At 43.1% G+C, this 23543-nt stretch overlaps 1 protein-coding gene across 14 annotated transcripts in view; it reads left to right on the top strand.

Moving 5' to 3' along the window:
• Positions 1–23543, top strand: part of DENND1A (DENN domain containing 1A) — a 513319-nt gene that overhangs the window by 234019 nt on the left and 255757 nt on the right. For all 14 annotated transcript variants that reach the window (XM_047829482.1, XM_047829479.1, XM_047829488.1 and 11 more), the window contains 3 exons: positions 9892–9961; positions 15345–15425; positions 20029–20082. In XM_047829482.1, coding sequence (XP_047685438.1) covers positions 9892–9961; positions 15345–15425; positions 20029–20082 — 205 coding nt within the window. The remainder of the gene's footprint in view (positions 1–9891; positions 9962–15344; positions 15426–20028; positions 20083–23543) is intronic.

The following is a 23543-nucleotide window of genomic DNA, read 5'->3' on the forward strand; positions in this document are numbered from 1 at the left end:
GGGCTCAATGGAAAATATCTGAGAATTACACTCAATTGTCAGTGCAGGTGTCATTACTCCAAAGATCTTCTGTTACCAACACTTCACCGGTGATAACAGAAAAGTGCCTCTGTGCTTTCCTCCTGAGCAATCTCCCTCAATCACAGCAACGCTGTCATCGAGAAGACGACAGCAGATCTCTCTAAAAGCAACAATTATTGAATACCCATCAGGAGAGAAAAGAGCCTTCTTACCAAAGTCAAATCCAAGTGTGTGTTTGGGTAGATTTATGTAAGCACAGATGTTTTATGGGAACTTTTTGGGTTTTTTCCTAATGCAAATTAATATTTCTACTCATTCAGTACATGCGATATATTTTCCTGCATAGATGTAGTAGGTATCACAATGGGATGCTAATTATGGACATAAATCAGAGATTTTTGAGCTTAACTGGCTACCGTAATAAATTTACAGTTCGACGTTAGCAGCTGTGAGCAAAGCAGAATGCTCACATTGAGTGAGACTAGCTTTAATCTCCCAAAGGGGGTTGTTTGTTGCCCTAGTCAAGTTCCTCTGACTTCTGATCTTCCTAGCGCTACGAGTATGGTCTTGGCAGGGAAAAACATTGATTACTGCGTTCCAGGCACAGTGGTAGGCACCCTCACATATGTCACCCTCACAACAGTTGTGTGAGCGTAGGTAGTGTATCCCCATTTTATACATGGAGGGGGGAAAAATGCCTCAGGCCACAGCTAGGGACAGAAGTGATACTCAGACCCAGGTCAGTCTTCTGACTTTGCACTCTGTGTAAAAGAGATCAGCAAGGTCATTTCTGTGGGAAGCCTTCCCAGAACTTCTCCTCTGTTCCCTTTATGCACCTCTGCCCTCACACAGGCCCTGTGTTGCTGACGTCATCTGCCCATGTGTCTGCTTTTCCCTCCTTAGACTGTGGGCTCCCCAAATGCTGAGACCTTGGTCTCTTTCCCCGTGTACCTGATACAATGCCAGGCATTTACTGGATGGGCCTCAGTAAGTGTGGAGAAATGTGTGGTTTGACGGACGATTGACTGTCACATTTGCAGAATGAATGATCTGGAAACGTGTGATGTTTGGACTGTAAACGTCACTTCGGTTTTAAATTCCAGAAAAGCATTTATTGAAGCCTAATGTGGTTAGCTCAGGAGGATGTGGTGTGCTTTTCTCATAAGGATGAATGTGGACTCTTTAGTGCTAAAGCCGTAGTTTGAAAACTGTGGACCGGCACACATGGGTGGTTTTGTTATGCGTACAGATGGGAGTGCTAAGAAGATAGGTCTTCTAGAAGGCAGTGTAGTTGGGATCTAGGGTCTTCTCTACTTCCCAGCTCCTGTTAGGAGGGCAGGCATGAAAAGTCTAGAAGTGGAAGAGAGGAAAACTCATGGTGGAGCTTTTCTCTGCAGGTAAGTGTGGAGACCAGAGTATCTTCTGAAGAGCCGGAGAAATGGGTTAGAGATGGTAAAAGAAGGGAAAGTTTAGAGCAGACTCTCTTGGGGAACTTGGCCTGACAGAGGATTCTTGAGTAATTCTAAAGGCTCACCTGTGCTTGAAAAATTAAGTGGCCCAATTAAAACAATCAGCTTGGTTTTGTGACATTTTCCCCACAGTGCTTGAAGTCGGAACAAAAAAAAGTAGGTGCTGGTGTTCACTTGTATTGGATGGGTGGGCTAAGGACAAGAAATCGTAACTTTGTGGGTCCTTCGTGATCTACTTTGACTTTTACTCACTCCAATTATTTGTCACAGACTCCAGCAGTCCACTGGCAGGGGTCATTTTTGGTTCTGGATCATTTTCCTAACCCAAATGCCCTGCCTTCCAGTAAGAGTTGATTGACTGTTAACTCTAGTGGCAGTGGCCTTAGTAGAAACTGCAGTCATGAGTTACAACTGTCAAGGGAACTTCTGATTTACTGAATGTCTAACATGTGCCAGGCACACCTTAGAGATTAAATAGTCAACACACAGCCGTGATGCCGGCTCTCATGGAATTGACACTAACGGAGAAGACAAAGAAAAGAAAGCATACATTATAAACCATGGTGACTCTGCATGTAGGGTGAGCCCAGAGGGCCTAACGTTCTGGGAATAAAATCTCTATTTAAGTGGGGACCAAAATTTTATACTAAAAATTAGGGGAAACTTCCTTTAGGATTTTATCTAGAAAGAAATAAACGCAAATTTTGGAAATAAATTGAGTTTGGCAAAACCTAGCTTTTATACCAATGATACATTCTTTCTTAGAAAGAGTAACTAACGAGTCCACAATGGTTTTGTTTTTTTTTTTGTTTTGTTTTTTTAGGGGAGAGGTTGTGATTTTTCTGACAAAATGACACTCTATGTTTGACTTTCTCAGCATAGTCATAAAAAGCCATTTTTCCAAAAGTATTTGAAGACTTTATCAATTTCCCCAAGGCCTCTCTTAATCTTTTGATATTGAATTCATCTTCTTTTGATGTGACTGTGGTGCCTCCATCCTTGCTTTTCTTGACTTTTCTCTTTGTCCCTTGTTATCTGGTCTGAAGCTCCCACGTCTTCATTTGTGGGTTACTTTCCTCAAATCCAAGCACGTGGCCAGCATCTTAAACCAGGGCTTCATGAAATCCTGCATCCTTTGCAATGGTTGTGGTTTTGTTTACATTTTATCGTAGATGTTTGGCCACCAAGACCCTGATGGAGGAGCAGGGATAGATACTATGTCAAACCAGAAGGGGCGAGTGGGGACTTACTGGTTTAAGTGGCCACATCATTGGTTTTTCCTCTCGTAATGGCTCATGCTCTCCTGTTCACTCTCGTGACTGCAGGGCATGAGGATTTCCTGTACAGAGTCCTGAAGGCACCTCTGTCCCAGACAGAATCGAAAAGAGCTTCTCAAAGCTGAGATTGGCGAGAACGTTAGGTAGAGATTCCAGGCACCAGACTTGGGTGCGTCTGCATCCCTCAGTTACATTCGTTAGGTGGCGTATATCTTCTTATGGAAGAAGAAACCGAGTCTTCAAGAGATTGCTTTCCTGAGGCGGCACAGCTAGAAAGTTTCAGAACTGAGATTGACCCAGGGTTATTTCTCTCCAGCACATGCTGCCCTGCTCTGCATTTTTTTTTTTTTCTTAATTGTGGGCCGGGGGTGGTTTTTTGAAAACTTTACATACTGAATGCCAGATAGCCTTAACCAAAGGATGCTTTGTCATCCGATGAATCTTGGCAACATCTGACAGGAAACAGGGAAAAGAGGGATATGTCTCTTCTCTTCAAGTACCCAACGTGGAGTTTTACGAACTCCTTCGGCAGTGGAAATCACTGAGAAAAATTGAAGAGCGTATTCAATTCAATTGTGTCACTCTTTTCAGCGTTAAGTTCATTCCAGACGTCAGTTAAAAGCAGCTGTAGAGTGCTCAGGGAGGTGCTACTTCATTGTATTTCTAATATAATGGTGTCTCAGTGTTTAAATGTTAAAATTTTATTATAAAGTACTTTTTATTATTTATATTAGAGCCCAAACATCCTCTTGATTGTCTTAAAAATTAGGTATATAACTAGATTATCAAAGACTTTCGGGTAACAAAGTGGACATGATCTGGGCAGGCTGAGATCCACTGGACCGTGCTGAGGGGGAAACCGTCACTCTCCACCTGGTTCTAAATACTCATCGTCCGACTGTTACTTCTCTTTAATTGTCGCTTTGGTTTCCCAGTGATAACAGAATGAAGGGATGAAGGGGAGGCCCATCAGTTCGGCATGTGACAGGCCCTCTGGAGTCTGGCTTTTTTGACCCCTACCTTGCCTTGGGTCCTGCAGCCAGCACCCCCTTCTCTCTGCCTCCTCCAGCTGCGCACAGGTCTCCAATCGGGCCCTGAGGGACAAGCCTGCGAGTCATTGCTCTTGAGATTTTTTTCTGTCTCTAATGCTCTTTATCCCCACCCCTGCCAGCCTTCCTCCCATACATGGAGAACGACTTCTTGAAAACTTAGCTGTCGCTCAACCTTCTCTGTGCCCTGGGGATTGACTTCCCCCATTGCAAGCAGCTGTTCTCTCTATTGCATGCCCCTCCCGATAGCCATGGTTTTAGATTTTTTATTTTCCTTGCTCATATTATTATTCTGTATGCTCTAATTGGTCTACGTATGCTATTTTTTAAAAAAGTTTATTTATTTTGAGAGAGAAAGAAAGAGAAAGAAGGAAGGAAAGAAGGGATGGAAGGATGGATATCCCAGGCAGGCTTCACACTGTCAGTGCAGAGCCTGAAGCGGGGCTTGAACTCACCAACTCTGAGATCATGTCCTGAACTGAAACTGGACACTTAACCAGCAGAGCCACCCAGGTGCCCCTACTTACAGTATTTCTGATGATACAAAAGACCTTTTCGATTCTCTCCTCTCCATTTTATTACAATTTTGAAACAATAACATACAGAAAAGTTGTGAATACAACACAAATGCTCCATTTGAGAGATGTTGCCAAAATAATACCCAGTAGCCCCCAAATACCTTAGTGTATTTTTTAAAAAGGACACATTCTTTTACATAACTACATTATAATCATCACAATCAGAAAATTAGTATTGGTTTTGATACAGTGCTGCCATGTAATACTTGGACCACCTGTATACGTGGAGACACAAGCTGTAGTTAGAATCACGTGTTGCATTTAGTTTCGTGCCTCTCTCGTTGTCTTACTCTGGAAGAGCTCCTCAACATTTCCTACGCTTCTGTGAACTTGACATTTGGCTGTTAGCTTGTAGAAGGTCCCTCAATTTGGATTTATCTGATTTTTCTTCTTTCCGTGCCTAGAACTCGATGGAAGTACTCTGTCCTGTTTCATTGCATTCTGCCAGTTGATACACCAGTTCAGTTCGCCCCGTTACTTGATTGAGGTCATGTCTCCCAGGCTTTTTCCTTCTTTTTCCCTTTGTAGTTCAAAAGTGTATTGTGAATATCCTCATCTTCTCTCATCCTCATCAAACTTTCAATTCATTTATTCCTATTAGCCCAGACTCACGATTTCCTAATTTATTTATTGTTCTATTATCTCTTTCTATCATAATTTGTTTTGGTGCTCAGATTGTCACAGATTTTGTCAGCCAGAACCCCCCTCCCCCAACTGGCTTTTGTGTCCTGTCGGCATGCCCTGATCATGTGTTGAGCACTGACTTTTTTCTAGTAAAACAAGATATTTCCCAGCCCCAGCCTTGGAGTCAGACATTTCTTCAAGGAGCTCTGGTTCCTTTTTGTGGCAGATGGTCCTTAGAAACCAAGACCTGGACACGAAGCATGCTCATCGTAATTGGGGTGTCTCTGCTTCCAAGCCCCCTCAGTGGTTAGAGCTAGAGAATATATGTACATATAAGGTGTATATGCACATTATGTACACACATACATTTGTCTTTCTGCTCATTTTATCTGTCTCCATGATTTCACACAGTTTCATCGAATTCCAACGTGACACCATAGGTTCATTCTTGTTTTTTCCTGGTCCATATTTGTAACTCTCTTCTCTGATAGTAGTAATGGTTTCCATTATGCATTTACATACTTGATCGGACTCGCTCCGCTGCAGGTCCTTTCCTCCGTGGCAGCCCTCCTCACCCCACTTGGACTCTGACATCTTAGGCAGGGCTATTCTGTTTGGACTCTGACCTCTGAGGCTCTGCCGTCTCCTCCTACCGTAGGCATTCTTCTCGACTGCTTGGACTCTGCCTCACCACCCTTCATGGAAGCCCTCCTACCCAGTCAGGCTCTGACACCCCACACTGAACTGCCTTCCAGATGCTTTTTTCGCTCCTCTTAGGTTCCAATACCAGTCTAGCCAACCTCTTTCTCTTGACCTAGATGCTTTCCTACCAGTACCAGGCCTTTGCCCCTCCTTAAATCTTTACTCCCTCTTGAGTGCTGACATTCCAAGCCAGGCCACCTTCTGTGTGGATGCTCTTCTTATCTTGCTGGAGCCCTGGCTTTCCCTTGCCAGGGAACCCTCCTCACCCCACTCAGACCCCAGCACTCTGTGCCGGGTTGCCCCTGAAGGAGGCTCTCCTCCTCCCCCTCCTCCTCACGCTTGAACTCTGACCTCCCGCTCACAGCTTTTGCTCTCTCAGGTGGCCACCTTCCTCAGCTTGGTCAGTGGCTGCCTCTGTTGCTCCCTATCACGCACACCCCTGCCTTGTTTGGGCTCGTCTGATGTCTCTGAACTGAACTATTAGCAAGAGATGTGGGGAGAGCTCTTTCAAATTTGTGATGGCTTTCTATCTAAATGCTTAATGACACTGGCGTGGAATCCCATCATACATACACTTACACAAGGTCACTTAGACACGTGTACACACACAAAACAGTGGGAACGATTATCCTGACAGTCCATTCAGTGGAGCAAGATTAGAAAAGTAAGTCATCTGTCCTCAGTTGGACTTGGTTCCTGAGTTCAGCCGGAGGGTAAGCAGCTCTCCAAGCTGACAGATTGGAACAGAGTTTTCATTCACCGTGTCCCCCAAACTCAGGCCGGCTACTTGGTGTCTACAAAACCATGTCTGCTCTATGTTGGGGGTAATTTAAGGACCTTTTACAGGTGATTTTTACTGTGGGCCATTTGACTCTAAGCACGGTCTCTGGAACCTACCCCTGCACATCCTGCCAGGGCCTGTGATGGCCCCATGTCAGTGAGGCCGTGTATGTAGGAATACTCGGCTACTACCTGAATTCTCAAGTTTAAGGCTCTGTATTGCTTCACACAAAACAAGAGCCTGTTGTCCATTTGACTGTTAGGCCAGGGAGCGACGGCAGAGCCCCAGGGACAAAGTTACCTGAGCCACAGTTTGGTGAGAGAAGCATGGATCATGGCCAGTGCCTTGGAAGCGAGCTTGTCCTGTTTTGGCTTTGTCCCATCGAGGCTCTGCTGGTTGGTTATGATAGCTTTATAAATTGATCCAAAGTGGGAGCTGAATAAAGCCCTGGGAAAAGAATTCCAGCTCCCCCTACCCAAATTATTTTGTTGTGTACGTCTCTCTTCCCTGCTAGGACCATGGCCTTCCTGAATGCAGGGACCCTTTGTCCTCTGGCGATTGTGCCCTGGCCTTGGACTGAGCCCACCGCACAGTGATGCTCTGCATCGCAGACTCGAGCAGTTGCATAAAGGTAGCGAGCAGAGCAGGCCCAGGGATGTTTGGAACTGCTTTAGATGTCTAGGGACGAACAGTGTAATGGAGTGTTTGTTTCCTGTCTCTGGACCGGGAAGTAGTGTTTACTCCATGATGACAGACACGCACAGAATGGAGTGGAGGGTCTCCATATCCTCACCTGCAACCTCGCAGGCCATGCAAAGCTGTTGTGCCAGCACTAATGAAGCGATACAGGAAACGCCACTGGATAAAGTTCAGCTGTGAACCCTGGCCTCCCAACAGGGGAAAAGAGGGATCCTTTGAAGAAGAAGACAGCTGGGTTTTGGTTTCAAGACCTTAACACTGCCATCACTGGATATTCATCTGTCAGTGAACAGGGGACAACATGTGGGGAACAGTTGTGTCCGGTCAGGCCAGAGGGAGAAAGAAATGGCTGATCTCCAGGGTAACTGCAAAACCTCCCAGGACTGAGGGTTCTGCTTAGTGTAGCCAAGAAGAATTGATTCGGTGAGGTGGAGGCCCAGCGTGAGAAGCTGGGTGCTGTCTGGCCACGTCCCCTAGCAGCGGAGCACATAGAGGCTTGAAGGTCAGGGCCCGTGCTAGTTGATCAGCTGAACCTAGCAGCAAAAGCCTCTTGCACAAATACTGCAGTCCTGACTTCCCAGAGAATCCGGCCTGCCCCATCACTTCATCAAGCATTCCTAAAATGACTTCAGCTTTTCTCTCATTTACTTGAGGCCATGGTTTCCTTGCGAGAAAATATTTTCTCTTCTTCCTTTCCTACCCACCCCCCCTCCTCCCCTCCTTCCTTCCTGACTTGGAGTTGCTGGATTTAACTAGTGGCATTTTTTCTTTCAAGGGATAAAAAAAAAAAAAAAAAAAAAAATTGTAAGCCTTGGTTGAATTTGTTTACTAAGAGTCCTCTAATCTGGGCAAGAGTTTTCGTCTGAGGGGATTTATTGTTCCCACTATAATGGCTTTTAACTCAGCCGAGGTTTATTTAACAGAATAGGAAGGGAGAAACTTATCTCCTCCCTAATCCCTCTTGAATGTTTACATTGCTCTGCCAAAGTAAATGCTGCGTAAAGTGGCAGCAGTCATTTGCTGTGTAATAGTCAATATGCAGCTGCCAGGGCTGATTGAAACATATTAACAGAAGTGATAATACTGTCATAGAAGTGAAAAGTTAAGTTGCTTATCAGTATATTTTGATAAGCTACTTAAATTTTACAGTAGCATGTGCTGGCTTCAGACAGACGTTAATGATGGAGAACTGTGCACTTTATCTGTCCCCTGGATTGCCTCTCACTTCATCTATTACCCTCGGCCGTACAGCTGGTAATCTGTACGGGGTGCTGAGTTCCCTCCGCCGGCAGGATCAGCGCTCTCTGCGCGTCCAGCTCTATCAGGAACAGACCCTGTGAGCTCAGCAGGGCGGACGTGAGCAGGACAGCAAGAGCTTGCCTGGTACGCCACTCTCCTCGTTTGATTCTCTGTCGCTTTGGAAAAGTCTCTTATGGAAAACAAAGCCATTTCAATGAAGTGACAATACTTCTTGGGAGGCGGGGCGGGGGGCGGGGAGATCGTTCAACAACAATTCTGTAACATTAACGTGCTTTTTGCTCGTAGTCTTTGTATAGTTCTGTTTGTTCAGTCAACACCAAGTGCTGGGCCCCATGCTTGGCCCTGGAAAGACAAAGTGAAGAAAGATGTGATCCTTCCTGTCTGTTTGTGCACAGTGTGTTAGCAAGACAGACAGGCCATTGAGTGCCACATGGCGTGTGGAATGTTATAACGGGAATATGCATGTGACTGGGGCAGCACAGAGAAGAGGGAATTAGGGCATCAGGGGTGGGAACGGGACGTGCAAGGGGGAACATCAGGAGGGTGAGTGGAAACCCGCTAGAGTAGACCGTGAAGGTCAGAGGGAGGGAAGGGCCAAATGTCTGCAAGGTCGGGCAGGTTTCAGGATGCCTGGCCATTCTCAGAGGGAGGCTGCAGTGAGAGAAGAGTGCATGTGGGGAGGTGGAGAGGGCAGCCAGAGAGCAGTCGAGGACCTGACGGTGAAGAGTCTCCAACATCAACCTAAAAAGTCCGGTAGTGATGGGGCACCACTGCAGGAGCTGGGTCAGCGTGCCGCTTAGATGTGCATTTTGGAAGGAGCATTCTTGAAGCCCCACAGAGGGTAGAGTCAGGTCAGGACCAGACTGTCCTCAGAGTGCAGGAGCAGCATGGTGAGGACCCAGTGGAGGCCAGTGGGGACAGAATTAGAACTGGTCCTGCAGTAAGTATGGAGGGCGTGCGGTACAGGTGGGACGTCTGATTTAATGTTATGACTGGTTTCGGGCTCGTGGGGCCTTTGGGACACCAAAGTGCTGTGTGCTTGCTTGTGTGTCCGTGTGTGTCCAGTCACGGGCACTTGATTAGAGGCTTTCCTGGAAAAGGGCGAGTGTGGTGGGAGAGGCCTGGGGGCCTATTCAGAGATGGTTCCTGATAGCAGAGTCTGCTTTGAATTTCTTCTCTGTGAACCTGTTCTAGCTCTGAGGCATGGGAATAATTTATAATGGACATTCAATCCTCTACCTTACATAGACAATTTTTTTAAATCCCAGAAATAATTAGCATTCTACTAGTCTGTGTTTCCAGGAGCCTATGACGGGAAGCCTCTTGCAGGATGTAGAAGAAAATCTGAAACCTTCCAGTCTTGCATTAGCTCCTGGTTAAAGTTTTTGACCTGCATACTAATAGTTCGTGTTTCTGCCCTTCTTTCCACAGCTATCTCCCCTGGTTCGAAGTATTTTATAAGCTGCTTAACATCTTGGCAGATTACACGACAAAAGGCCAGGTATTTACCTTATATTTTATTCTTTTTAGCAAGTAACTTTAACATTTTGATTATTAAAGTAATACATGCCTTATGTGTCACCAAAATGTTTACCAAAAAGTAATGCATGCCCATTATAGAACGTTTGGGAAATTCGGGAACTAGGAAGGAAGAGAAAATCACTCCTAATATGTCCCCCTAACCGCCCTCCCTAAAATAAGAATCGCTAGTATTTGGAGATGTTTCTTCCTTTGCTTTTTGAGTTAAAAAATAAATAGACCTTTAGCATTCAGAGTTAATATTCACAATATCTGATATTCCCAAGCAGCCCTGAAAGTTCATGACATGTATTAAATTATAATTTTGCTGAATTTGAATTGCTCATGTCATGCTTGCAGGGCTCGGATCTGTGAATAAAACACTTAACTGGCAAGTGACCTAGCCACCTGTCCCAAGTTCCCATTTCCATAAGGCTTTGTTGTGCTCTTTCAGTAACTTCTCTAAGGGTCTTGGAATTACTTAAAAAGTTATCTGTACCTTATTGTACTTCTGGAAGAAATGATAGGCTGAAGGTCTTCTGTGGATGTGAAGGGTCGACGGGAGCTGTGTTTAGACTTTCGTAGCTCACGGTTTTCAGGTGCAGTAGCGACAGAAGCATTTCCCCATGCTAGTAAAAACATTGTGAATATTTTTCATGGCTGCATGGCATTTTATTATGGACCTTGGAAGCATTTCCCTACTGTTGGGAGTTTTTATTACTTGGGATTCCCCCCCCCCCCCCCCCCCCCCCGTAAGCCATTAGCCATTAGCATCTTTGAATGTAAGGCATTTCCTTCATTTTGGATTATTTACTTAAGAGGAGAATCTCAGATGGGCCCTTTTAAGGGCAGTGCACATAAACATTTAAAAACTATTTGCCAAGGGGCGCCTGGGTGGCGCAGTCGGTTAAGCGTCCGACCTCAACCAGGTCACGATCTCGCGGTCCGTGAGTTCGAGCCCCGCGTCAGGCTCTGGGCTGATGGCTCAGAGCCTGGAGCCTGTTTCCGATTCTGTGTCTCCCTCTCTCTCTCTGCCCCTCCCCCGTTCATGCTCTGTCTCTCTCTGTCCCAAAAATAAATAAACGTTGAAAAAAAAAATTTAAAAACTATTTGCCAAACTGTTTTCCAAAAGAATTGTACCAGTTTCTTAAAAGATACCCTTTGCTGCCAACATACAGGAATGCCTGGTCACCAAGCTCTCACCAGTATCGTTGGTTGAATTCACTGTTTATCTGATAAGTGAATAGTCCCACTGTTTTCATTGCATTTCTTTGATTATTAGTGAGTTGGATGTTTGTCCATATATCTAACCTCTTATATATTCCTTTTTGTAAGTGGCGTTAGATTTTTTAATTGGTGATACGTTATTATTGAATGCTACAGAAATTTTTTCCCCTCATACTTTCTACAGAACATTAGTTCTGAGAAATGCTCCATGCAAAAAGGTGCCGTAGTTCAGTAATACTGCGGTTGGGGAGAGGGAACGTTGTGTTTCATTTTTGTCTCCTTAAGATTCATGTCCTGGTGGTTCTTATGTCCTGGTGGTTCTAAGAAGGTCCTGCAGTGGAGAAATGTATGTTACTGAGTGCTTCCCATCCTGTTTGGCCCCAAACCCTTTTTATTCCATGACAAATAATAATATTCTGAGATACTAGTGTTGCCTGGAACATACTTTAGGAAATGCTGTTTTGGAGAAAAAGTGGAAATTGTGTGTGTAATCAAATCTTTCCTTCAAGTTAGATTTACTCGCCAGCAATATATTCCAGAGGCCACAGTAAACAGAAGGAATAACCAATAGAAATGACTCTGAAAGGGTGCTTAGGTATCAGGGAATTCTGTCACACAGGAAGTGATTTATTCTTTAATGAATGAATTCAGAGGCCATCTTGGGTCTCTTCATCGATTTCTGTTCACAATTCACTTCACTCAAACATTCAGGTTTTCACTCAAATTTGAAAGATGTCTTTAGTAAATAGAATGGCAGCACATGTAAGCTCTTAACAGTCTTAGAATTGGAGACTGACTCATGTAATTTTTTTTCTTCCATATTCATGCTCCAGTCAGTTAAAACATAATGGACTTTTAAAAACATGTCTTGTGATACAGGAAAGATTGGGTGTGCACAACCCATGCGTAGGAGAAGGTAGGATTATTGCCCTGTAAAATTGGCGTACCAGTCCTCTGGGCCATTGCCCCAGGAAGGACCCTGCCTCTTGGAGTGAAGAGTTGAGATCAGTGATATGTTTTAGTGGAGTCTCTTTCCACTGCACCTAATACTCTTTCTGTTAAATTCTTTCTGGTTAAAGGAATTATGACGCAGATGAAAGGGAATCTGTGTACAACTGGCTTACTTGTCGGCAAGCCATGGGTTATCAGATTAGAACGGGGAGGAAGAGCTTTTATTAAAAGAACAGAATCCCCTCCCCAAATCCAAAAGTCACTAGGAAGTTAGGCTTCAGCTGGGGGGGGCTTAGGTGTGGCTGGTGACCATGATGGCTCAGAGTGGAGTGTTGGAACCTAAGCTACATGATGAGGGTGTCTGTCTGGGTCGCTGACCCTTTTTGGTTATTTTTGGTTATTTTTGGTTGTCAGACTGTGGATGGGGCATGGAGGGCATCCCTGTGGAAGAGTTGGCAGGGGTTGAAGAGGGCATCTGAGCCAGAGAGCAGCCTGGTTGAGAGTGTTGGAGCCTGAGGGATGAAACGGTTCATTACGTGGGATAGTGGTGGCAGTGGCTTGGCAGCAGATATCCGAATGCTGGGAGGATCTAGAGGGATCCACAAAGGAAAGGAGACGGCAGTGGCCCAGCACTGGAGGGCTGGAACCCAGGGTGGGGAGGGCTTTTTTGTTGGGAAAGAGTGAACAGTGGTGGCCTAGCACTGGATAGCCATATTCAAGCAGGGCAAGAAGGGCCCCTGGGTGGATAGCGTCAGCCGTAAAAGATAGGTTACATACAAATTAGTAAGTATATTAAGAAAATAGGATCGGTTGTTCACTTCTGTGGAATTTAGTTACAAATACGAAAAGGAAGGAAACTAGAAGGATTCCTATGTTGGATTGGAATTAGACCCATTAGTATGAACCCTATGGCTTTTGATATATGTGGTAGATATAGAAATCAATAAAGATGTGTATATTGTGCATCTCTCTGTGTGTGGTATATTCTCTGGCTCTAACCACTAAGAGAGTCTGGGATCAGCAATACCCAAGTAGCAGTGAGCACATCTAGTGTGTAAATTGTGGTTTCTAAATAACATTTTCCACTAAAAGGAGCCAGAACTCTGAAGAAATGTCTAATTCCAGGGCTGGAGCAGGGAAAGTATAAAATGAGCCTGGAATATATTTTTGTGCCAAAAAGTGCTCAAAGGAAATGCTCAAAACATGATGGGGACATGTCAGAAAGACCAAAAAAGTGAGCTTGAAAGACATAATAGGTTCCCACTGGTCCGATCTGGGACAATTTCAAGCATCAAAACAACTAGCAATAGCAAAGGATTGCAGTCAGTGAGTAAAATAGGAAACTGTGTGTCCTTACGTGTGTGTGTGTGTGTGTGTGTGTGTGTGTGTACAGACAAATTAAAAGTTTGATGAGGAATGGGATATTTGCCTAAAGTATCACTCCACAAAATGCTTGCTAAACACAGAGGGAAAATGAGTACCTTCATAATAGAGACTTCAGATGAATTAATGAAATGATCAAAGTGGAACATCATCAATCATGGAACAAATTGAAGTCTGAATCAATAGAAAACATCAAACAATTGAGAGTTATTCCACAGAATGACTGGACTCACTGTCAAGTGCCTATGAATCTAAGAAAGACTCAAACTGTTCCAGACTGATGAAGACCAGAGAATCCTAACAACTAAATGCAACATGTGATTCTGAATTGGATTATTTTGCTAACCAAGGACATTATGGGCACATTTATAAAACTTGATGAGATCTGGGGATTAGATGGGAATGTTCTATCAATATTAATTTCCTGATTTTGATGATTAATTGTGGTTATACACGAGAATGTCCTTTGTATATATGGATGATGGGGCATAATGTCAGCAACTCACTTGTACATAGTTCAGGAAATAAAAAATTGCTGTCTTACAATTACTCTGTAAATTCGAGATTTTTTGCAGACCAGAAGTAAACGTGTGCATGTGCACACATTCATTTATCTGTGAGAGACTGGAACGATTTATCAGAGTTCGGAATGAAACAGGTTTTTTTTTTTAATCATTTATTCATTTTTGAGAGACAGAGTGTGAGTCGGGGAGGGGCAGAGAGAGAGGGAGACACAGAATCCGAAGCAGGCTCCAGGTGAGCTGTCAGCACAGAGCCTGACATGGGGCTTGAACTCAACGGACCTCGAGATCATGACCTGAGCCGAAGTCAGATGCTTAACCAACTGAGCCACCCAGGTGCCCCTGAAACAGGTTTTTGATCTGGACTCATCCTCTTTTCCCTCTCCTTTAAGTTTATTCCAAAGACTGCCATAGAGCAGCGGAGAGGCCTCTGGGCTTGAACACAGAAAACTTGCATGCGGCTCCTGGCTGTGCAACTTACTAACTGGCTGACTTGAGCCAAGTTGTTGCACCCTCCGGAGCCTCAGTTTTCAATCTGTGAAGTGGGGTAGTTGTGAGGATCAAACAGGTAACAAATGGATAGAACTGCAAGCTTAATACTATTCTGTCAGCATAGAGAATTCCACAGAGTGGGAGAAATGGCTTTTGCATAATTCTATAAGCAGTGTTCTTTTGAGCATTTTAAAAGTGAATCTGTTCTCAATCGAATAATTTGTACTGCTTTGTATTTCATTCTGTGGCTCAATTTCACTAATTAAAATGCACAGCCACCATACTATATTGCATGCTGTTGTATGTAGTTCATTTTAACTTTCCATAATTGGATGCTGCTGTGTACATCCAGCGAGCACTCAATAAAATTAATTGAGGGTAATGATGATGAAGACAAGATCTATAGTGTCGTCGTTGTTTCTCCCAACCACCCCCGCCCTGTAAGCTGGGATTGTTTGCATTTAAAAGTTGTTGCTATGGAGTTGAGAGGGTAGGTTTGCTGAGAGCTTATGGTATATGATCCATAAAAGGCGGTCATGGTAGGTGTCTTACTCAGTAGAAAATGTCAAACTTGGTGTAGGAGGATCTGTTTGGCTCTTATATTGAGCCATAAAGCAGTGTCTTTTGTCCAACCTACTTGAATATCAAGCCTGTTTCTATGCTGTGGCCACTACCTCCCCAGCCCCCTCTGTCAGGAGGGCCTCCAGCTCACTGTGTGCCCAGACCTCCCTGCTGGCCTCTGACTGAGGGCTCAGCCTTGCTTTTGTTACTTAGGCCTTTTATTTCTTTCAGGAAAATCAGTGGAATGAGCTTCTTGAAACTCTGCACAAACTTCCCATTCCTGACCCAGGAGTGTCTGTTCATCTCAGTGTGGTAAGTGGGGGCAGAAAATTAACGATCGCCGAGAAACCATTTCATCATTAACAGTAAGATGGAGTTAGCCGAACAGGATCGTCTTTTGTTGTCTGCACCTTCCCCAGCCCTGCCTCTGAAGCCTCTGGACTCAAGACAGGCCAGAGAGTTAAAGTTCTTCCCTTTCTTTGGGATTCCATGAGGAATGGATCCCAAGTGTCCCCAGGCTCCCCTCTTCCTGGTTGGCATCCCATCACTAGCATCTCCTGGATGGCAGGTGCCGGGCTTGGGATGTGATGGCTGGCCCCTTCCCGCCTCCTCAGCCCCCTGCCTCATGCTTTCCTTCCCTTCTCATCATTGCTGTGCATGCCCCTTTGCTGAAGCCCATGCTGTCGCCCCTGAGCCCTCAACACTGCCTCTCTCCTCCTAACTAAGGTAACCCACATTTATCCTTCAGAACTCACCTTGGATTTTATTTATAGAGAAATCCTCCCCTTGCCTCCCTTCTGTCCACAAGGCTTAGACGAGGTTTTCTTCTTTGCCCTGAGCATCTTGTACGCTTTGCAGTGTTTAGTCACACCGCATCTGTTCTCTGGTCTCGGCCACTAGCCCCTCAAGGACAGGAATGGAGAGAGCCTAGCATGGTTCCTGGCCCACAGGAATGATTGTTTCTTTGAACTCTTTTAAGTACATGCTACGTGATGTGTGGTGCGCTCAGCTGAAAACCCTCCACACTGGGAAGTTTCAGTCTAGCTGTAGTTTTGCCGGTGACCTCGGTGATCTTAAAACCTTTAGCCTGTGGGTCCCAAGCTCCTCATTGATCGGATAAGATGTCAGAAGAGGTGTAGGGGATCTTTTTCATATTTCAGTTACTGGAGTTCTCTGATTCTCCAGGCCAAACCTTTGCCACCACCTTCATCAGAATTCTCAGATGGACACTCATTGGCCAGCTATTGACTGATTACCCAGGGGATATTTTCCCTATGTTGTGGGATCTGAATGTTTAAAAAATTGTGTTGGATGTGTGATGTGACATCTGTCACCCCGCTGATCACAGGATCCAGCTGATTTTGCCCATCCCCTTCCTCCCTCACCTCTCCATGTGTGTCCCTCCCAAAGCTGTGCCTTCGGTCAAAGAGCACGACCTTCCCCTGATAGAGGGAGGATCGTTCTTTAGTCCAGGGCATAGGAGTAGCTGTGCTCTCCTGCTAGAATCTCCAAACAAGCTCTCAAGGTCCATTTGTAGGAGAACATAGGGTAGTCAAGCTTCCAAGGCTCTAGGTACATCCAAATGATGTGTTGCATGTGACAGTCTGCCCTTCTTTAGACAGACAGACAGACAGACAGACAGATAGATAGATAGATAGATAGATAGACAGACCGACCGACAGACAGACAGACAGACAGACAGACTGACCGACTGGTCTGGTAGATAAGAAGATTTATTTTTGAAATAATGGAAAGTTTTGTTGTTCAGCTTCACTAGGACCAGGTGCAGCATTGGTATTCAGTGGTTAGTGTATTTGCCCCTCATAAAGAAAACATATCTCACAGGGTTTTTTTAATGATCAAATTGAAAGCAGTATTACTACCAATAACTAATAATAGATCTTCTATTTCATTAAGTTCTTAATTTCTGCCAAGTATGCATCTCTAATGCTCAAAACAACTCTACAGAACAGATAGTAGCATTCTCGTCTCATAGATGAGGCTTAGAGAGAAAAAGGTACTTGCTCACCCAAGGCTGTGTGGTTAATAAGTGAGAAGACTGGGGTTTTCAAACCCAGGGCTAACTTCCAAGCCCATGTTCTTTCCACTAGGCCATGAGTGTTGAAAGAAAGGGAGCAAAGAAGAAACTGGTCTGTTAGAGGTTTTTGTTCATTCTAATAGAAGAGAGGAAGGAAAGGAACCTTGTTAGAGAAATTCTTGAAGGGAAGACTGCACGGAAAAGATGATGAAGAAATGAGCTTTAAACCTGTTCGGGTCATTGCCAGATAGCTAAGCAACCTTGCCTTTGTCCCTGTCCCTTTTCCTCAAGCAGCTTGATCTCTCTGCTTCAGTCTGTAATGACATCCGACAGGTAGCTGTGGAGTAGCCTGGCTGGGTCACCAGCTGCTGGGGAGGAAGGGCCACTCCTTCCCCTGAGTGGCTGCCAGACCTCAAGGACAAGCCATCCCAGGGGCAGGAGAAACTGTTGGGGGGAGGAGGTGCAGCTGTTTCGTGCCAGTGGTTCCTAGGAATGTTTCTGACCTCCTCTGGTTGCTGCATTTCATGGGTGATGGAGCAAGACAGAATCTCAAAGGACAGCCTGGGGACTACTTGGTTTTGGAATTGCGTTGCCTCACTGTTTACAATCCATTGCATCTGTAAAGGCAGATATTTGTTTCTTTCCTATTCGGGAGGAATTCTCTCCATGTTGCATTTCGGATTTTGAAGGGCTAGTCACATTCAGCTTATAAAACCTGACATGTGGGAAAATGGCAATCCTAGACTTTGTGTCTTTGGCCAGAAGAGACTACTTCTGTGTGTCTGGTAGAGGCAACTGAGAAAAAATACAAATGCAAATTAGCAGTCGAGAAGTAATAATTTTCTATTAAAATATAATGTATGGAATGCTAGGCACTTCACGTGTATAACGTTTATTCTTCAGAACAGTTTTGAAGGAGACCTCAGGTTTCCCATTTACAGGTTCAAAAACTGAAGTTCTGAGCTATCAAGCGAAGTTAACTAAGTTCACGTAACTATTAAATGGTGACTCTGTGGTCCTTGTTCCTTCTCCCTTGCTGTGCCGGCCACTATTTTGTCACTCCATCACCATGTGGACATCCATTACTGAACATTTCTTGGGACTCCCCCTAGCCATTTGTGATAGAAGTTGGTATCTCAGCATCAAATTTAACCTTGTATTTTACAACTTATTGTTAAATTGAATCGGATGTTAACTAGCGTTTTTTTAAATGTTTATTTATTTATTTTTGAGAGAGAGACATTGTGAGCAGGGGAGGGGCAGAGAGAGAGGGAGAGAGAGAATCCTAAGAGCCTGACAGAGTTCGAGGGGCTCGAACTCACAAATGTGGGATCATGACCTGAGCCAAGATCAAGAGTTGGACAGTTAACTGACTGAGCCGCCCAGGTGCCCCAATTGTTAACTAGTTTTCATGCTGCATAGTCTCTATTATAAGACTTCATAGGTGGTATTTTGGCACAGACATGCAGCTTTTGGAATGATGCTTTGCAGAGAGGGTTGTTTTTTTTTTTTAAGTGGTCTTTTCATAATTTTTGTTTCTGCCTTTTAGTTTACTTTAGTTCAAGAGGCTTTAGCTCTAATTTGTTCATAAAAAGTGTAGGTATAGCAATCTGTTACAGTGGGAAGAGAATAGCTCTCGTTCTCTGGACCTGGTTTCAGTTCCTGGTTCTGTTACCTGCTAGCTGTGTGCCCTTAGCCTTAATTTACCCATTTATACTATGGAGATAAGATCATCTTAAAATTTGTTATGGAAATTAGAGATAACATTTATACAACTCCCTGACATAAAGCCTTCCATGTAGCGGTATCCAGCAGTCAGTATCTGTTGAATATCAGGCAAGTAGCTTATACTATTACTGTTGTTGTTGTCATTATTGCAGTTGTCACCCAGCCTTTCATTTCAGGAAGTCTATACAACCCATTCTTCTTGAGACCTACTTATTTTGCAATTATCCAAGAATGGAGGGGAGGGACTTCCTGAAATGTCACTTGGGGGTCCAGGTTTGAACTTTGGCCGTGGCTAAGCTGACCTTCTCTGCTGCGACCTTTCCTGCCCTTTGCACAATCCCATTTTTAATTGGCTAGCACCAGCCTCTCCCGTCCTGCTTGCCATTGTCCTCCTTGTCTTTAGTAGCACAGAAGAGGTGTCATCAGTTCAGCCTGTTGTCATTTAACTCAGGGACATATGCTCGTTACATACATGGGGATGCCTCCTTGAAAGTTCTTTGAACAGGTCAGGCTTTCAGCTCCATTGAGTCTCCCACTCCCTTCACTGGAGATTACACTGGAAGTCAGGAGGCTTATTTGCAGAGCCTGCATAGGGGACAGAATTCTCCACTGTTAGCCATCTGTAGTGATCTCAGTGCAGCAGACCTTCAGTTAGAGCTGTCCTTAACGTCACTTGGGCCTTTGGGGCAGATTTTGCCCGCAGCTTGTATATGGATATAACCTCAGATGCTAAAATGAAATGGCAGGTTTGGTTGGTAAGACCATTGCTGAGTGAACCTAGTGATACTTGGTCCCTTGAGTCCACTTGCCTCATTGAACAATAAATTATGAAGCCTGCAGCTTTCATGTGTTCAGAAATGTGCAAACATTGTAGGGGAATTTAGCCTTTAACCTCGTTGAGCTGTTCATTTATATCTCCTAAAGATGTTCATCTCTCATAGAAAAGAATTCCGTCTACCAAACCGATGATTTAACATGTCTGGCTGTAATCCAACATTATCCAAAGAAAATATTCTGTGGTCGTTTCCTATGAGTGAAACTTTTCTCAATTGAGTAAGGAACTATCTTCAGATCCCTTACTGGATTTCTGAGTAATGTGCTTGTGGCATATGTTTACAAAAATAAATAGCATTTGCTTTTCTTTTCCAGCATTCTTACTTTACTGTGCCTGATACCAGAGAACTTCCCAGCATACCTGAAAATGTGAGTACTTGGGGAGAAAAGTTAAGTTTTTCGTCTTGTTTTTTACTTAATTTATTTTATTTTTGTTAATGTTTATTTAATTTTGAGAGAAGGAGAGACAGAGCACAAGTAGGTGAAGGGCAGAGAGAGAGGGAGACGCAGAATCCAAAGCAGACTCCAGGCTCTGAGCTGTCAGCACAGAGCCCGACACAGGGCTCGAACTCACAAACCATGAGATTATGACCTGAGCCAAAGTTGGACACTTAACTGACTGAGCCACCCAGGCGCCCCTACTTAGTTTTAAAATAAAGTAAAAGGATACATTTTCCCATTATAAAAATAATGCGTTACAAAAGCAAAGGCAAATAGAGACTATTTGAAAGGAAGAGAAAGTGTAAAGACAAGGAGGGATCATTCCTCATACTTCTCAAAGGTAATCCCCTATTAACATGTTGATGTCTCATTCTATTCTTTTGGGAATGTATGTTTCACATAGTTAAAATCACCTATCGCATAAACATTTGTCTATCTTATTCATAAAAATCATATTTGGTGGTTGCATAGTATTTCATTTGCTATGTGGTTTACTTAGCTCTTCCCTTAGTGTTGTATATTTAGATGGTTTTTAGTTTTTCTCTTATAAAGAAAATGCTTCTGTATGAAGAACTTACCTGTAAAGATTTTTTTATTCAGGTAGGTTTACTCAAGTACAATTATACTATGGTTCTATATTCGCTTTTAAGAGAGTAAAAGAAAATATTTGTGGGTATGAGTGTGAGGCCCCTCCAGTCCCACCTCTTAAAGAGTTTGGAGCAGTGAACTTGAGTCTGAGGGAGCAGAGGTTAATGTTTGCCCTCTGAACAAGATGAATTATGTATCTAGCCTTAAAACATATTTCCAAAATGTTTTACTTCGATTATAAATAGTACTATGTAGGGGCACCTGGGTGCCTCAGTCGTTTGGGTGTCTGACTCTTAATTTTGGCTTAGGTTGTGGTCTCATGGTTCATGGGATCGAGCCCTGCATCAGGTTCCACATTGGAACCTGCCTGGAATTCATTCATTCATTCATTCATTCATTCATTCATTCTCTCTCTCAAAATAAATAAATACATAAACACATAAATAAATAAACATTTAAAAATAAATAAATAATACTATGTTGAATTAAATATAGATTCACCACCATGTAGGCACTTGATTACTTTTTAAAAATTGTATCAAAATATAATATCTAATTTACCATTTTAACCATCTTTGTGTATACATTTCATTAGTGTATATATATTCACATCGTTGTGCAGTCATCATCAGCATTCATCTCCAGGACTTTTTCATCTTTCCCAACTGAAACTGTGTACCCATTAAAAATCAACTCCCCATTTACCCTCTCCTCTCATCCCCTGGCAACCACTATTTTCTCTCTCTCTCTCTCTCTCTGTCTCTGTCTCTCTCTCTCTCTCTCTCTCTCTCTCTCTGAATTTGATTAGGTATCTTCTTTAAGTAGAACCATAGAATATTTGTCCTTTTGTGTTTTACTTATTTCATTTAGCATCACGCCTTTGTGGTTCATCCATGTTGTAGCATGTATCAGAACTTCCTTCTTTAAGACTGAGTAATATTCCACTGTAGGCATAACAGCCCTCTCCATTTTGTTTATCCATTGATGGACACTTGAGTTGTTTCTACATTTTGGCCATTGTGAATAATGCTGCTGTGAACATTGGTGTACAAACATCTAGATGTTCAAGTCCCTGCTTTTCATTCTTTTGGGTATATATTTGATTATTAAAGTACTGGAATAAGTGGTATATTTCTTTATAACTACTACAGATGCACAGAAAGGAAATTCTTTTAAATGTCTGTAAAACAGATAAATTATAAGTGTCAAGTAACCATGCTTTATTAATGAAGTTATTAGACTGTAGAATTGTCCTTAGGTAAACATCTTAGTCAGTTGGGACTATCAAATATATCCATAAAATTTATTATCTATATGATCAGGCTCTGGTGTAAAACACTGTTTTCTTTTTGTTTGACATTAAGTAGTAAAAAGTTTGGTCTGTCATTCCCATTTCAACGTTTATTTATTTTTGGGACAGAGAGAGAGACAGAGCATGAACGGGGGAGGGGCAGAGAGAGAGGGAGACACAGAATCGGAAACAGGCTCCAGGCTCTGAGCCATCAGCCCAGAGCCCGACGCGGGGCTCGAACTCACGGACCGCGAGATCGTGACCTGGCTGAAGTCGGACGCTTAACCGACTGCACCACCCAGGCGCCCCTGTCATTCCCATTTCAGCAACAATAGCTAATATTACTGGGTACTACTGCTTGTCAAATGATGTATTCAGTGATTACCTGCATTTTTTCATTTACCACTCTTAATAAGCTTAGTTGCTAACTATCATAATTATTATTTTATATATGGAAACAGAGGCCCTGAAAATTTAAGCAACGTGTTCAAGATTCTACAGCCAAGAAGTAGTAGGATTAGAGTTCAAACATTGGTCTTTCTGATTCTAGAGATGAGCCTTCATATGCTATGCTACACTTCGAGCCCACAATTTTACCTTTCACCTCTCAAAAAATTCCATGGAAATGACAAAAGAACTATAAAATATAGTTCCAGAGGGAGCTGCCATGCACCAGAAAATTTCAGGAATTTCCACAACATAAAGGAGATGATTATGGATACTTAGCAGTCAGTAAGTAGACAATGGAAGAACCCAAAAAAGAACTAGAAAAATCCTGTGGAAGAGAAGAAGCAGGGTCTTACTGTGGACAAATAGCAAAAGGCTGTTTGTCGCGGGATTATTTTCAAATGCTATGAAACATTTATAAAAATTGATTCTGTCCCAGATCACACTGAAAACTTTTAAAGAGAGAAACTCAAAGTCTTACAGGCCAGTCTCTTTTATGGCAATGCATACGACTAGAAATTAATGATAAATAAAAATTTAAAAATAATCATCTACTTGAAATAGTGACTGGTTCAAAGAGGATAAAACATTAAAGTTGTGTATTATTTAGATATTAATGGTAACAACACAAACAACAAAAAGCCAACGGATGCAGCTAAAACTACCCTCAGGGGGAAACTGATAGCTTCTAATGCTTTATTATAAATGAAAAACTTAGAAAGTAATGAACTTGACTTTTAGCTCAAAAAGCTGGAAAATGAATAGCAATAAAAAAGCCAAAGTAGAAAAATGAATTACGGTTTAGGTAAAAAATTTTGTTAAAGTAGAATTGAAAAATAAGACTTTTTAAAAACTGAATTTTTGAAAAGAAAACTAAAGTAAAATTAAAATTATGCAATAAATTTGGAACAGGCAGTAGAAAATTTTCTAGAAAAATATAAGTGATTGAAGTCAACCTAAGAAACAGGAAATATGAATATAGAACCAGAACTTGAAAAGATTAATGAAGATTTTTTTGGCCATCTCTACACCCTGCTGTTACAAATGTGCCAGCTTTAGGTGG

Source organism: Prionailurus viverrinus, chromosome D4 (genome assembly GCF_022837055.1).
Source record: "Prionailurus viverrinus isolate Anna chromosome D4, UM_Priviv_1.0, whole genome shotgun sequence".
Lineage (NCBI taxonomy): Eukaryota > Metazoa > Chordata > Mammalia > Carnivora > Felidae > Prionailurus > Prionailurus viverrinus.